At 36.7% G+C, this 17341-nt stretch overlaps 1 protein-coding gene across 4 annotated transcripts in view; it reads left to right on the top strand.

The window, feature by feature from the left end:
* Positions 1–17341, top strand: part of EXOC6B (exocyst complex component 6B) — a 730532-nt gene that overhangs the window by 376659 nt on the left and 336532 nt on the right. For all 4 annotated transcript variants that reach the window (XM_086327590.1, XM_086327589.1, XM_086327591.1 and 1 more), the window contains 3 exons: positions 11946–12029; positions 14919–14965; positions 16287–16407. In XM_086327590.1, the coding sequence (XP_086183716.1) occupies positions 11946–12029; positions 14919–14965; positions 16287–16407 (252 nt within the window). The remainder of the gene's footprint in view (positions 1–11945; positions 12030–14918; positions 14966–16286; positions 16408–17341) is intronic.

The raw sequence follows: 17341 nt of genomic DNA, 5'->3' as shown, positions 1-17341 counted from the left end.
AAAAGAAAGATGTATGGAATTGACAAAGGGCTACACAGACCAGTGGGACAGACCAGAAAATTTAGAAAGATAAAAACATGGGACGGAGTTGCAGAAGCAGTTCAACAAATGGTGCTAGAATAGTTGCACATTCACACAGCAAAACAGTGAACCTGCAGTTACTTCTCACATTTTGTACAAAAAGTGACTCAAAATGTGTTATGATTTAAACGTAAAATGCAAAACTAGACAACTTTTGAGATCAAGACAGTATGGTACTGGCACAAAGACAGAAATATAGATCAATGGAACAAAATAGAAAGCCCAGAGATAAATCCACGCACATATGGACACCTTATCTTTGACAAAGGAGGCAAGAATATACAATGGATTAAAGACAATCTCTTTAACAAGTGGTGCTGGGAAATCTGGTCAACCACTTGTAAAAGAATGAAACTAGACCACTTTCTAACACCATACACAAAAATAAACTCAAAATGGATTAAAGATCTAAACGTAAGACCAGAAACTATAAAACTCCTAGAGGAGAACATAGGCAAAACACTCTCTGACATACATCACAGCAGGATCCTCTATGACCCACCTCCCAGAATAGTGGAAATAAAATCAAAAATAAACAAATGGGACCTAATTAACCTTAAAAGCTTCTGCACATCAAAGGAAACTATTAGCAAGGTGAAAAGACAGCCTTCAGAATGGGAGAAAATAATAGCAAATGAAGCAACTGACAAACAACTAATCTCAAAAATATACAAGCCAACTCCTACAGCTCAACTCCAGAAAAATAAACAACCCAATCAAAAAATGGGCCAAAGAACTAAATAGACATTTCTCCAAAGAAGACATACAGATGGCTAACAAACACATGAAAAGATGCTCAGCATCACTCATTATCAGAGAAATGCAAATCAAAACCACTATGAGGTACCATTTCACACCAGTCAGAATGGCTGCGATCCAAAAGTCTACAAATAATAAATGCTGGAGAAGTTGTGGAGAAAAGGGAACCCTCTTACACTGTTGGTGGGAATGCAAACTAGTACAGCCACTATGGAGAACAGTGTGGAGATTCCTTAAAAAACTGGAAATAGAACTGCCTTATGATCCAGCAATCCCACTGCTGGGCATACACACTGAGGAAACCAGAAGGGAAAGAGACACATGTACCCCAATGTTCATTGCAGCACTGTTTATAATAGCCAGGACATGGAAGCAACCTAGATGTCCATCAGCGGATGAATGGATAAGAAAGCTGTGGTACATATACACAATGGAGTATTACTCAGCCATTAAAAAGAATACATTTGAATCAGTTCTAATGAGGTGGATGAAACTGGAGCCTATTATACAGAATGAAGTAAGCCAGAAGGAAAAACATAAATACAGTATACTAACGCATATATATGGAATTTAGAAAGATGGTAACAATAACCCGGTGTACGAGACAGCAAAAGAGACACTGATGTATAGAACAGTCTTATGGACTCTGTGGGAGAGGGAGAGGGTGGGAAGATTTGGGAGAATGACATTGAAACATGTAAAATATCATGTAAGAAACGAGATGCCAGTCCAGGTTTGATGCACGATACTGGATGCTTGGGGCTAGTGCACTGGGACGACCCAGAGGGATGGTATGGGGAGGGAGGAGGGAGGAGGGTTCAGGATGGGGAACACATGTATACCTGTGGTGGATTCATTTTGATATTTGGCAAAACTAATACAATTATATAAAGTTTAAAAATTAAATTAAATTAATAAAAACAAAAAAAACAAAAACAACAACAACAACAAAAAGAAGACCCTCAGACTCTAGAGGTAGACAGAGTCCTTGGACTTTACTCCAAAAACACTTATCACAAAAAGAAAATAATTGATAAATTGAACCTCATCAAAATTAAAAGACCCTGTTAACAGGGTGAAAAGCCAAGTTACAGAGTGGGAGAAAATGTTAGCAAATGGCGTATCCAAAAAGGACTAGTATCTAGAATGTATATAAAGGCTTTTCCAAACTCAACCATAAAAAAGTAAACAATCCAGTTATGGTATGGACAAAAAACACAATAAACTGTTTACCAGTGCATATGGACAGATGGAAACTAAGCACTTGGTAACATCTTTTGTTCAGCATCATTAGTTATTAAAAAGAATTAAAGCCACCATGAGCCATCATTACATTCCTTTACAATAATGACTACATGAAATACCATTACGATTGCTGATGGGCACATATATGGTGCAGGTCACCCTAGAAAACAGTTTGGCAGTTTAAAAAACTCAGCATGAAACTATCATGTAACCCAGCAATTGCACTCATGTTTACTTATCCCAGAGAAAAGAAAGCTTATTTCAGGTATTTTACTTCAGGTACTTTATAGCAGCTTTGTTCATAATAGCACCAAACGGGAAACAACCCTATAATCTTGAAGGAGATGAATAGTTAAACTATGGTCCATTTATACGATAGCATCATGACATATTACTCGGCAATACAAAGGAAAGAACTACTGATATTTGCAGCAACCTAGATGAATCTTCAGAGATTTATGCTGAGTGAAATAAGCCAATCTCAAAAGGCTGCACACTGTAAAATTCCATTTACATAAGTCTTAAATGACAAAAATTATAGGAATGGAGAGAACATTCAGATCAGATCAGATCAGTCGCTCAGTCGTGTCCGACTCTTTGCGACCCCGTGAATCGCAGCACGCCAGGCCTCCCTGTCCATCACCAACTCCCGGAGTTCACTCACGTCCATTGAGTTGGTGATGCCATCCAGCCATCTCATCCTCTGTTGTCCCCTTCTCCTCCTGCCTCCAATCCCTCCCAGCATCAGAGTCTTTTCCAATGAGTCAACTCTTCACGTGAGGTGGCCAAAGTACTGGAGTTTCAGCTTTAGCATCATTCCTTCCAAAGAAATCCCAGGGCTGGTCTCCTTCAGAATGGACTGGTTGGATCTCCTTGCAGTCCAAGGGACTCTCAAGAGTCTTCTCCAACACCACAGTTCAAAAGCATCAATTCTTCGGTGCTCAGCCTTCTTCACAGTCCAACTCTCACATCCATACATGACCACAGGAAAAACCATAGCCTTGACTAGGTGGACCTTTGTTGGCAAAGTAATGTCTCTGCTGAGAAACGCTGGACTGGAGAGAACATTAGTGCTGACCAAAAGCTCAGTAGAAGGTAGGGATGGAGGGAAGTGGGTATGGCTATAAAAAGGACACTTGTGACATCCTTGTAGTTCTGGAATTGTGCATCCTTGACTGATTGTATCACTGTCAGTGGCCCAGTTGTGATAGTGAACTGTAGTTTTCTCAGATGTTCACCTTTGGAAAACCTGCTTAACGGCACATGGAATCGCTCTCTATTAATTTTTTTATAATTGCATGTAAATCTACAGGCCTCTCATAATAAAAAGTTTAATTAAAAATTAGTATTGAAGCAAAGTTTAACTTTTAGTTTCCTTTTTTCTCTTAATCTATATTCTTATATTTTTAAGCAAACATCAGCTGAATATATTTATCTTTTTTTGTTTTTAGATATTCTGCTTGTTTTTCTGAATATCTGAAGTTCAGTGTGACAGATTTTTTTTTATTCTTATATTCTAAATTTGTCTGTTTCTGTACAGTTTCTGTTAACGGGGGGGAAAAGGCATAGATTTATGTATACAAAATTCCTCCAGTTGTCACTTAACTATATAAAGGGCTGTTTTGGGAGGTGGTTTGGCAAGTTTGATTTTGAAAGGCAGGGAGAAGCCATGTGTCTTTAATAAAACAGCCATTACATACATTTATATATCATAAAAATAATGTGTATAACTCGTTTAGTTTATAAACTTCTTAGACTGAGCCTCAGATTTTTTGCTTTTCCTGGTGTTGACTTCCTCTAATGTACTTGAGAAGTCACTTGAAAGCTATATGCCTAGTTCTTCTTGTATAAAATCTTGTATTGCACCTTCTGTTAAGCCAGCAGTTTCTATTTACTTATTGTTAATAGTGAGAACTATTAATAATATCTCATTGCCTTTCATCTCCATGAAGTGATTGTGTATAACAACTGTGACGTGATGATATAATTTTTATTTACATTTTTAGATGGTACCTTTTTCTGTGTGCTCTTTAGTAATTGTTCAAAGCCCTATTCATTTTGGCAACATGAAAAAAGATTAAGAGATTGGGAAATTTTAAAGTTTTAAATTTTGAAGCACTTCAGCAGTTGAAAAGATTGACAGTTGTGAGTTAGAAGAGGCTTCTAACCATCATAATCAAATCACCATACTGGATGTCTTAAACTTACACAGAGATGTAAGTCAATTATTTCTCAGTAAAACTGGAAAAAAAAAAAAGGGAAAAAAAGAATTCTCTTGCTAATTTTCTACAAATTGATTAAATTGTATTATAGTATACAATTAGCACATTATTTGTGCATGTAATTGTACACAGTTATATACAGATTATTCAACTTATGTTTTTTATAACAAAATGGGACACTTAACCTTAAAAGTGAAATCCAAGTCTTTTCCTGATCAATTACCTTAATCATAGAGGAAGTCTGGGTTTCTGTTCTATCCAGGTAGGTAGGTTGTAATTTTAAGCAGTTTGGTTTGCTAAGCATGATTAAGACACTGTTCCCTTTGAGGTTTACCCTTTCGCTTCTAAGGTACAACTGTTTATCATCTTGGGTCAAAGGTTATAAAAAGTAGTCATCAATTAAAGCTTTATTGGTTGTAATTGGTAATGCTATGAAAGGAGGCAGCCAAACTGAATCTAATAATAAAAGACTCTTTGTTAAAATATTTAATAAATTAACACTCTCTCATGGAAGAGGGGAAGCTAATTACAAAGCCCAAGATTGTTAATCATAATGTTTACTTTCTTCAAAAGCACAGACCCAACTATCCATAATCATTAGACATTAGATTTCTTTCTTTTTTAAAATTCTGTAGACTTCTGTCATTCCCGGAGGGGATGTTCTTTTCTATGGCTCAGACTTGGGGTATGGGAGAAAGAGGAAATGCCAAGACAAACATAAGTTATAAGGGGCATCTTAAAAATAAACAGGATTCTGTTAGAACATCAGATTACCGTTGCTCTTCAAACAGGGTCAGAAGTTTATGTAGGTTTACTCTGTAGGCTAAGTGAGTAATAGCAAGAATCGGGGCATTTAGAAAGTAATGGTTTTTTGTTTTTTTCATGGTTAATTATTTACCAGAGCAATTATCCTTTCCACATCTATGTTGTGAACAGTGTGGTTCTTGAATTTTAGACATTTTTCAAAGCCATAATGTAGGTAAGTGGAGCAGTGACACAGTACTACCTTCACAACTCTTGAATGATCTTGCCATGAGAACTGTGAATGGGCTTTCACATCTGAGAATCAAACGATCAAATGAATGTTTCTAGATTTAAGAAATAGGGGACATCTTGGGTTTGTTCTTTACATATGTTTCTGTAGTCTGATCTTTAAGTCACTTCTAATGAAAGAAAATCCTGCTTTCGGCCTGCTGTTCAAATTAGCCATATGGTGAAGTGTAATATCCCGCTGAATGTCATTACGGTGCCCTGTGATATGTGCTCCCCTTTTCACATGGAAGCAAATTAAAATAGCCCTTTCAGGTGTTTTTTTTTTTTTTTTTTTTAAACACTCTGAATAAACCTGTCTTCACTTGGATGCTGGGACAGTTAAAAGGGTGTTCTCCAGCTGCAGTCAGGGCAATGAAATTATAGGCTTTGCTCAAGACCAAATGGAAATATTGCTTCCTGTAGGCAAAGCCGGAAGAACCCTGCATGTGATTCCCTTCTTCCGTTTCTCTCTCTCGTTCTCTGCGTGCTTGTCCATAGTTGTTTCTCAGTCCAAGGGTTCACTGTGTTTTGTTGTGATGGATGGGAAGGATTCTGTCTACTTTGCAGTGAACCTCATATCAGTCTCTACCATGGAAGAGGCACTAGATGAAGAGCTGTTTAACCAAATCATGGCATAGTAAATATTTAATAAAGAAAATAGAAGGTCTTTTCCTCTTTCTGTTGTGTAGACATATTGCCCCTATGAGGAAGTATTGTCCCAGCATAAGCTTTTTTTCCTATGAAACTGGACATGTTTCCACTAACATTTAGAGACCTGGGGATCAGTAATTGTATGAAATGTTCAGGGTGTTTCTGCATATAGGATACATTGTTACCTTTTATGAAGGAAAGAAATTCAGGAAAGGTCCTTCATCTGGCCTTCTCTTTTCCCACTAAGAGCAAGGATCACATGATCCTGACTTATTTGATTCCTGGTGTGACCTACTATAGCAACTATAATTTGACTTTGAGCTTTGTTAGCAATGAATTTTATCACTTTTATTTATATACAAAAACAAAAGGCCTTACTCATTTGCCCCCACTGAGTGGCAATACTGTGTTTTTTTTTTTTTTTTAATGTTTATATTCAGACAAGTCTAGACATGTGGGAAATTCAAAATCATCACTTGTGTTTTTATTTTTAAACATTTATTCATAACTCATGTTTGTTCCGGCATTTGTATGGCAGTCTGTAGCATGTGTTTGAAGAAAGGCAGTTGGAACAGTGTTGTGCAGTAAAAGTGGATCATACTGGATTATGATGTTCTGGAAAAGATTTTTGCCTGGAAAAGTCAGTGAAAAGAATATGTATACTATGATATATGATCCTATTTATAAATGTGTTATATGCACATATGCGTGTAGGTAAAATATCTGTTTAGAATAGCTCCCTGGTACCTCAGACGGTAAAGAATCTGCCTGTAATGCGGGAGACCTGGGTTCAGTCCCGGGGTCTGGGAGATCCCCTTGAGAAGGGAATGGCTACCCACTTCAGTGTTCTTGCCATGAGAATTCCATGGACAGAGGAGCCTGGTGGGCTGCAGTCCATGGGGTCGCAAAGAGTCAGACACAACTGAGCAACTAAGCACACACACACATGAAGTAGTAAGCAGTAGCTGTCTCTAGGAGATGGGGATTATGAATGAGGTTTTTAAAAATTAAAGGTTGATTTATAATATTATCAACATATTAGTTTCGTGTATATAACATAGTGATTAAACATTTTTATAGATTATAGTGCATTTAAAATTGCTGTAAAATATTGGCTATGTTCCCTGTGCTGTACAGTATATCCTCATAGCATGGTTATTTTATATGTGCGTAGTGGTTTGTACCACTTAATCCCCACACATGTCTTGTCCCTCTTTCCTTGCCTTTACCTATTGGTAACAATTTGTTCATTCTCAATATCTGCTAGTCTTCTTGTGTTTTGTAATATTCAATTGTTTATTTTTTTTATATTTCACATGTAAGTGATAACATGCAGTATTTATCTTCCTTTGTCTAACTTACTTCACTAACCATAATACTCTCTAGGTCCATTCATGTTGTCGCAAATGGCAGAATTTCATTCTTTTTTATGACTGAGTAATATCCAATTGTATATATTTGCCATATCTTCTTTATCCACTCATCTGTTGATGGACATTTAGGTTGCTTCCATATGTTGGCAGTTGCAGATAGTGCTGCTGTGAACAATGGGATGCATATATCTTTTTGAATTACTGTTTTTGTTTTCTTCAGATCTGGATATATAAACATATAGGAACATGTATATCAGGCAACTCAAAATTTTTACCACTCTGTGTATGTCTGTGGATGACTATGAAAGTGCCATGGGTTTTGATTTTGAGACTACCCATAAATTTTAGCAGGCAGACAAATTTGCAAATTAGGAATCCATGAATAATAATTGACTGCATTTCCTCCTGATTCCTCTCTTATTAAATGACACCACCAGCCAAACTAGTTACCTAGGTTAGAAATCTCATGTCAGTTTTCTTTCCTTCATATCCTTTACCACATATATCCAATTGGCTTGTGCCTCCTTAAGTATATGTCAGAGTCTAATCCTTTTGTAGCTAATTTCCCCTTCCTTCATAGTGCTTACTACATTACAGCTTCCAGGTGTTTAAAACTAGAGTTGAAGTCCAAATATCTTATCATGATTCACAAAGTCCCCTGGCCTTGTCTCCTATCATACCTCTCCCTTACACGCTGAAGTTCCAATTGTGAAGAACTTCTTTCAGTTCATGGAGTGTGTGATATCTTTTTTCATTGAATCTCTCTGTCTCTACAAGGAACAGTTTTCCCCCCTTTCTGTTTACCTGGCTTATTCTTCTGAGTCATTCTTCAATTATGGGTATAAATGTTATTTTTTTCCTGAGAATCTTTCTCTAACATTTATCCCTCCCCCATTCATGTGCATGCATACACACACACACACACACGCACACACACACACTCAGTTATACATTCCACTCCAATCCATAGGATTTTATTGTTTATTTTAATATAATTGCTTATTTAATTTCTAGTCTTCCACTGTAGACTATAAATTCACTGAGGAGATTCTTAGTGTCTTTCACATGGTAAGCACTTTATATACTTTGTAACTGATTTTTCTGTGCCATTGTATGTATTAATTAATTATCGTATAGTCTTCGGAGCACTGTCATTCTAAAGACATAAAATGAAAATGAAAACAACTTTTGCCTTGCCTTCCTGTTGTTTTGTATCTTTTTGTTTATACCTTTATTAGCTGTTCAGGTGACTTTTTTGGTTTGTGTTTTGCTTTTTTTCATTTGAGTGGTTAAAGGAGCTTGAGGCCGAAGTGGCAGAACTCTATAGAGCATTGTCTATTGACCTATTTGTGAATAGGCAGGCACTTCCTCAATTACTCAGCTGTATTGGGCAGACATCTATTTCTCAATTTCTTCCTATAAGCATTGAGTTGACAAAATTGGCAAAAGAAATAGAAAAATCAGAGGTGAATTTCTTGAACATTCACTAAGGAAAATCTAACTCAATTTTGTAAATGGAGAAGCCAGACCTATTAGATAAATTGGTCTTTTCTTATGTTTTAATTTTATTAAAAAACAAAATATATATAGTTTAGAATTAAGTAGAAGTTCATGATTTGGTTTTTATATAGAATTTCATCTTGTTTATTTTCTGTCATTTATGACAAATAATTAAATTAGTATGCTACTGCTAAGTCACTTTAGTCGTGTCCGCCTCTTTGCTATCTTATGGACTGTAGCCCTCCAGGCTCCTCTGCCCGTGGGGTTCTCCAGATAAGAATAGTGGAGTGGATTGCCATTTCCTCCTCCAGGGGATCTTCCTGACTTAGGGATTGAACCCGTGTCTCCTACAGCTCCTGCGTTGAAGATGGATTCTTTACCACTAGGCCACCCGGGAAGTCTCGGTCAGTCCCGGTTAGTATGCTGTGTCCTAATTAACAAGGCTTTCCCTAAATTCTCAACTAAGTGTATCTTGGCTCAAAAGTATGTTGAAAGTGTAATGTCACACTCACATAATAAAGGGCCTTTTATGGCTGTTAACCTTAAAATGAAATGTCCTTCACTGTGTACAAAAGGTAATTGACCTTTAATAATACCACTATGCTGGAAAGTGGTGACAAGTAGGGAATAACTTTAACAAACCAACAGACAGTTTCCACTTCTTATTTCTTAAATATAATTATTTGCTACCTCACTAGCTTATGGACTAAGAAAGTCTTGAAATAGCTGTCTTAAGGTTTGTTTTCATTTTTTAGACAGAAAAATTCAGATGTATATAGTTGTCAAAACCTTACTGTGTTAAAATATTTGATTTTAAGCTACACCAAGAGTTGTCAAACCATGACTCTTGTGTTAAGTCCATCATATTGCCTGTTTTTGTATGACCTTGTGAACTTTTACATTTTCAAATGATGGGTGAAAAATAATTTTTTATCCCTCGAGGACTAATATTTTATGACAGGTGAAAATGGTTTAAAATTCTAATTTCAGTTTCTACAAATAAGGTTTTATTGGAACAGAGCCATACTCATTTATATATTGTTTATGACTGCTCTTATACAACAGCAGCAGTGTTGAGTAGTTGCATCAAAGACTGCATGGCTCAACAAAGACTATTTACTATTCTACTCATTACAGAAAGCATTTGCCAACCACTGAGCTACACTATCAAGTGTGCATGATTTAGTACCTTAAATAGCTTTTCTAGTTTAAGGATAACAAAGAAGTCATGTTGAGTAAGATTCTTCAGACTTTTGGGAAGGTGAAAAAAACTGAAGGTAGATAGTACATGGAAAATCTTCCTTCTGTGCAGGGGACCTGTGTTCAATCCCTGGGTTGGGAGGATCCCCTGGAGAAGGGAATGGCTACCCACTTCAGTATTCTTGCCTGGACAGAGGAGCCTGGCAGGCAATGGTCCATAGAGTCTCAAAGAGTCAGACATGACTGAAATGATCAACACTTTCACAGTAAACCTTATCTTCACATGGGTGGGGCTTTCACTTTCATCACTGATTTCATCTTATGTTTTAAATAAGTATTTGCATAGTGGTTATTATTTATCTAGACAGTATTCTAAAAGCTTTATAATGCTTCATAATCTTTATAACAAACATAGGAGGTTGGCATCTCTACAAATAAGTGAGCCATAGCATGTTTACTAGTGAAAGGTAAAGAGTTAAACAGTGGAAGTTAAATTAATGAAAGGGAAATTATATAGCTAGTCGTATGAGTTATACTGTAGGAGGAAATGGCAACCCACTCCGGTATTCTTGCTGGGATAATCCCATGACAGAGAAGCCTGGCGAGCTACAGTCCATGTGGTTGGAAAGAGTCAGACACAACTGACTGACAGAGCACATGAGTTACACAGTTAGTAAGGGCTAGGCCATGATTGGAATAAATTCATCTGGTTCTAAATTCAATACTGTTAACCGCTGTACAATGCTGTCTCTCCCTTTCTACTTTTGTTTATTTAGAAAAGTCTTGGGTTGTGAGTAGAGTTTAATAAAAGAGGAGCATCATGTTTTAAAAGTTTTGAGTTCATATCAGTTTCTAGGATTTTTATAATCAAGTACCACAACTCGGGGGCTTAAAATAAGAGAAATTTCTTCTGTCACTGTTTTGGAGAGTAGAAATCCAAAATCAGGATGTTAGGAGGCTGTCCTTCCTCTGAGATTCTGGGTAGAATCCTTGCCTCTCTGCAGCCTCTGTGGTGGCCAGGAGTCCTTGGTGTTGAGATGTATCAATCCCATCTCTGCTTGTGGCTCCAGGTTGAATTCTCCCTGTGCTGTCCTCATATAGCATTCTCCTCTTCTTATGAAGACACCAGTTATGCTAGATTAAGGATCACCCTGTTATAGTATGGCTACATCTTAATTTAACGAATTATACCTGTAAAGACTATTTCTAAATGGTCATGCTGTGAGGTCCAGGGAAGGACATTAATTTCGAGAGGACACTATTCAACCCCAGTTATAGAGCATATAAATCAGCTCTTGTTTTCTAGAGTACCTTTCAGTTTAAGCCCAAAAACCCTGAATGAAAAGTTACAGGGCTTTGTTTCTTCCTTTTTGGTGTTAATCCTGTGCTAGATAATACTCTGTCTGAGAAGACTGACATTATTCTCAATTTCTGCCTTTTTCTTGCCTTCTTTTGGCCTCTTGCTCATAATTTATTTGAGGCTAGATTTTATTCTGGAATTTTCTTCTGGGATGTTCTGTGATTTTTTTTTTTTAAGGATCATTTTCTCAACTGTTATTATAACCTACAAGAATGTTGGTTTGTTTTTTTCTTGTAAATTTGTGATAATTAGTTCAAAAACCAACTTTGGTGTTTTTGGAGGTTGAGTTCCGACAGTTTCCTCTGAATAATCTTGTGTCCATTTCTACTGGGATTTGTAAGTTAGGTTCAGTAAGTTCTAATAATTATTTTTGTTTTTTCAATGGTTATTATTGTTAAAATGACAGATTGTGAGAAATGTGGGACTGCCTTAGCTTCTGACCTGGGAGCTTCTCTTTTCCCACGAAATACTAGAGTGGTTGGCCCAATTGTGTCAACCTATTTCCTTTCATTTGTTTTGCAGGGGGCCCGGGAAACATTTGAGAACTACTACCGAAAACAAAGGCGAAAACAGGCTCGTTTGGTGCTCCAGCCTCCGTCTAACATGGTAGGATAACCACTTTTATTTTTCTCCCTTTTTCATTTTTCTTCTATATCTTTTAATTATTTTCCACTTGTGATTCCCCCCAGCCCCAAATTGTCATTCGGGGACCACTTTTGGTGGCCATGACTTGCACTAAGAAAGTAGCAACTAACATTTCTTGATTGCTATGTTTCAGGCATTCTTCTAAGTACTAGATATGTATTGTCTCATTTTATCCTCACTGTAATCCTATAAAGGTAGGTTGTTGTTGAGTCACCCAGTCATGTCCGACTCTTTGCAACCCCATGGACTGTAGCACGCCAGGCTTCCCTGGGCTTCACTATCTCCTGAAGTTTGCTCAAACTCATGTCCATTGAGTTGGTGATGCCATCCTACCATCTCGTCCTCTATCAACCCCTTCACTTCCTACCCTCAATCTTTCCCAGAATCAGGGTCTTTTCCAGTGAGTGAGTGCTTTGTGTCAGGTGGCCAATGTATTGGAGCTTCAGCTTCAGCATCGTCCATCCAGTGACTATTCAGGATTGATTTCCTTTAGGATTGCCTGGTTTGATTGCTTTACTGTCCAAGGGTATCTCAAGAGCCTTCTCCAGCACCACAGTTCGAAGGCATCAATTGTTTCACGCTCAGCCTTCTTTATGGTCCACCACTCACATTGGTACATGACTATTGGAAGAACCACAGCTTTGAGTATATGGACTTTTGTTGGCAAAATGATGTCTCTGCTTTTGAATACGCTGTCTAGGTTTGTAATAGCTTTTTTTACAAGGAGCAAGTGTCTTTTAATTTTATGGCTGCAGTCCCCATCTGCAGTGATTTTGGAGCCCAAGAAAATATAGTCTGTCACTGTTTCCACTGTTTCCCCATCTATTTGCCATGAAGTGATGGGACTGGATGCCATGATCTTTGTTTTCTGAATGTTGAGTTTTAAGCCAGCTTTTTCACTCTTCTCTTTACCTTCATCAAGAGGCTCTTTAGTTCCTCTTCACTTTCTGGCATTAGGGTGGTGTCATCTGCACACCTGAGGCTATTGTTACTTCTCTCGACAATCTTGATTCCAGCTTGAGCTTCATCCAGCCCAGTGTTTCACATGATGTACTCTGCATATAAGTTAAATAAACAGGGTGACAATATACAGCCTTGATGTACTCCTTTCTCAATTTGGAACCAGCCCATTGTTCCGTGTCCAGTTCTAACTGTTGCTTCTTGACCTGCATACAGGTTTCTCAGGAGGCAGGTAAAGTGATCTGGTATTCCCATCTCTTGAAGAATTTTCTATAGTTTGTTCTGATCCACACAGTCAAAGATTTTAGCGTAGCCAATGAAGCAGAAGTAGATGTGTTTCTGCGGTTAGCTTGATTTTTCTGTGATCCATCTGATGTTAGCAGTTTGATCTCTGGTTCCTCTGCCTTTTCTAAATCCTGCTTGGACATCTGAAAGTTCTTAGTTCATGTACTGTTGAAGCCTCACTTGAAGGATTTTGAGCATTACCTTGCTACCATATAAAATAAATGTAATTGTGGGGCAGTTTGAACATTCTTTGACATTGCCCTTCTTTGGAATTAAAATGAAAACTGACATTTCCAGTCCTATGACTACTGCTGAGTTTTCTAAATTTGCTGATATACTGAGTGCAGCACTTTAACTGCGTCATCTTTTAGGATTTAAAATAGCTCAGCTGAAATTCTATCACCTCCACTAGCTGTGTTCAAGACGCTTTCTTGGTTGCACTTGACTTCCCATTCCAGGATGTCTGGTTCTAGGTGAGTGATCACACCATCATGGTTATCTGGGTCATTAAGACCTTTTTTGTATAGTTTTTCTGTGTATTCTTGACACCTCTTCTTAATATCTTCTGTTTTTGTTAGGTCCATACCATTTCTGTCCTTTATTGTGCCCATCTTTGCATGAAATGTTCCTTTGGTAATTTTCTTGAAGAGATATCTAGTCTTTCCCATTCTATTGTTTTTCCCTGTTTCTTTGCATTGTTCACTTTAGAAGGATTTCTCATCTCTCCTTGATATTCTTTGGAACTCTGCATTCAGCTGGGTATGTATGTTTCTTCCTTCTTTTTACGTTTGCTTCTCTTCTTTTTTCAACTATTTGTAAGGCCTCCTCAGACGACCATTTTGCCTTTTTGCATTTCTTTTTCTTGGGGATGATTTTGATCACTGCCTCCTGTACAATGTCATGAACCTCCGTCCATAGTTCATCAGGCATTCTGTCTGTCAGATCTAATCCCTTGAATCTATTTGTCACTTCCACTGTATAATCATAAGGGATTCGATTTAGGTCATCCTTGAATGGCCTAGTGGTTTTCCCTACTTACTTCAATCTAAGTCTGAATTTTACAATAAGGAGTTCATGATCTGAGCCACAGTCAGTTCTCGATCTTGTTTTTGCTGACTATATAGAGCTTTCCCACCTTCAGCTGCAGAGAATATAATCAGTCTGATTTTGGTACTGACCATCTGGTGACGTCCATGTGTAGAGTTGTCTCTTTTCTCTTCTGTTGTTGTAACAGGGTTTGCTATGATAAGTGTGTTCTCTTGGCAAAACTCTGTCGGTGTTTGCCCCACTTTATTTTGTACTCCAAGGCCAAACTTGCCTATTATTTCAGGTATCTCTTGATGTCCTACTTTTGCATTTCAATCCCCTATGATGAAAAGGACATCTTTTTTTGGACACCTTGTTAGTTCTAGAAGGTCTTGTAGGTCTTCATAGAACTGTTCAACTTCGGCTTTTTCAGCATTAGTGGTTGGGGCATAGATTCGTAGGTACTCTTATTGTATTTACTTTATAGTCTTGGGAATTGAGCCTTAAGAAATGAATTAGCTGATTTGTGTCTTTATCAAAACAAAAACAATAACTTCTTTCTTCTTTGCTTTTTTGTAGCATGAAACTTTAGATGGCTACAGGAAGTATTTTAATCAAATTGTCGGGTGGGTATTTGTGTGTGTGTCTTAAATTTATACACTTTCAATAGTTTGGACACTTTTCCTGAGACTTGGAAAAGTATAGCAAGTGTTCTTTGGGAATTTATTTTTTTTCCTTTATTTAAATTCTTAAAACAAGATTTGGTTTTGAATATCTGATAATTTTAAAGGAACATCTATTTGTTTCAACATTATATTGTTGGAGAATACTTTTTATGGAGAAAGGAAGAATAATGTTGAATTATAACCTTATTATATGTGATATTTTGCTTTTCCATTATTGTTAAGAGAGAACCAAGCAATCAACAAACGTTGGCACTTTTTTTCTAAAAGAGCCAAATGGTAATGTGTTTTAGGTTCAACAGACCAAACAGTTTCTGTTGCAGCTATTCAGCTTTGTTACAGTACAAAAACAGCTATAGACAATATGTACATGAGACACAATTGGTGTGTTCCAATAACACAGCATTTATAAAAATAAGCAGTGTGCCAAACTTATTCCATGGACTGTGTCGTTTGCCACCCTCATCTTGAGAATACATACTAGTTTGGAATTCCAGTTCCCCAATAAGCTTCCCAAATATAGGCAGCTTATTCTTATTGCAAAATAGTGATTTTGTAGTGAAAAAAGGGAAGTAAGTTGAATTGTTCCATGAAATTTCTTTATTTTTCAAATTCAGATTGTTATACTGTAACTGGTAACTTTATTAAAGTGTTATCATGAGCAATTCTCTAAAGAATTGTTTTAATTAGTATGACTATTTAGGTAAGATAACTAAAGATAATTTCAGATGCATAAAAATTAGGACACCACAGCAGAATGTTAAAAAAATATGTGTGTATTTTTTTACCTTTGTGCTATATCTTTTCAACACTTTGATGAAAAAGTTTTGTATAAGGGGAATTGTTTTAATATTTTGTGTGTTGGATTCTTAAAATAATGGGTGTTTTAACTTTTGTTGTTTTTTGTAAAATGTTTTAATGGCCTGGTATTTTTACTGTAGTGAAACTAGTCTCCTTTATCTATAAACATTTTTTTCTTCCCTTTTAAATTCCAGGATAGCATGGTTAACATTTAATGCAAATGTAATTCCAGTTTACAAATGTAATTCCAGTTTATTGAAGTGATTAAAATGATATCATGATCAAAGGTATAATTCCAAGTCTAATAAATGTGATTTTGTTTGTTATACCAAGTAACTTTCTTTAAGAAAAACACTAGTATTGCCTTCAAATTTAATGGCAGCTCTTAATGTTTGTGACATGCTGAAAATAGTAATCAAACTATTTTCTGACAGCTGTGCTTTCTTTTTTTCCTCAATCTTAGCTTTTTTGTGGTTGAAGATCACATTTTACATACAACACAGGGCTTAGTAAATAGAGCCTACATTGATGAACTGTGGGAAATGGCACTTTCAAAAACCATCGCAGCACTCCGTACTCACTCGGTATGTAAGACACCCAAGAGAAATTTTTACTTCAAGCTAATTGTCTCTACAGTATTCAGTCTTCTACAGCTTTAAAATCATCCTATGAATACCATTTACTCATGAAAGATGTATGGAAGTAACCACTTCAAACTGCATGTTCTCTAATGCTAAGCCCCCTTTATGGATGTTCTTTGCATTAAGAAAACAACAGCTAACATTTACTGATTGTTCTCTATGTCTCAGGCATTGTTATTGTATTGTTACTGTGTAGTGCATATATATTTCATCTTCACTTCATCTTTCTGAGGCAGATACTGTTTTTATATTTGTCATATAGACTGCAGAACAACCTCAGAGAGGTTAAGTAACTAGCCCAATATCACCCAATAAGTGGTAGAGCTTGGATTCGAACCTTGACAGTATGGCTGCAGACCCTGTGTTCTTAGCCACTTTGTGGCTTTGTAATGCCTATTAATACTGGTTTGGAGTTCACAGGTTTATTCTTACTCCATAACATTTCAATAAGTTGCCCGATTTTCAGTGTCCATGCTCTATTGATCTGTTTTATGATAGCATCAATTTTAAATGGTAATCTACTTTATTACAGGTGGGGAATTCTGGCTCTGAATTATTCATTTATTCATTCATTCAGTATTTCTTGAACAAGGATTACATGTTGATGATAGCAATACAAGAATGAATAAGACTAAGGACTTTGTTCTCAGAGAGCTGTATTATGACTGGGGAGATTCCCAATAAACTAATCAATATCAGACAGTGATAATGCAATGCAATTAAAAGAGAGTGATATATTAGGACAACAAGGTGTCTGATTTTGATAAGTTGATATGACATGGCATTCTGAGATATAAATATCAAGGAGTCAGTATTTGTGCAAAAATCAATTAAAAGATCATACTATAGGTATAAGGAACAGTAGTGCAAGGACTTT

The sequence above is a fragment of the Bos grunniens genome, chromosome 11, assembly GCF_055505025.1.
Source record: "Bos grunniens cultivar Pamir isolate PY7600 chromosome 11, Bosgru_T2T1.0, whole genome shotgun sequence".
NCBI classification, from domain to species: domain Eukaryota; kingdom Metazoa; phylum Chordata; class Mammalia; order Artiodactyla; family Bovidae; genus Bos; species Bos grunniens.
The sequence above is the reverse complement of the archived record's forward strand: the minus strand, read 5'-3'. Positions and strand labels throughout refer to the sequence as shown.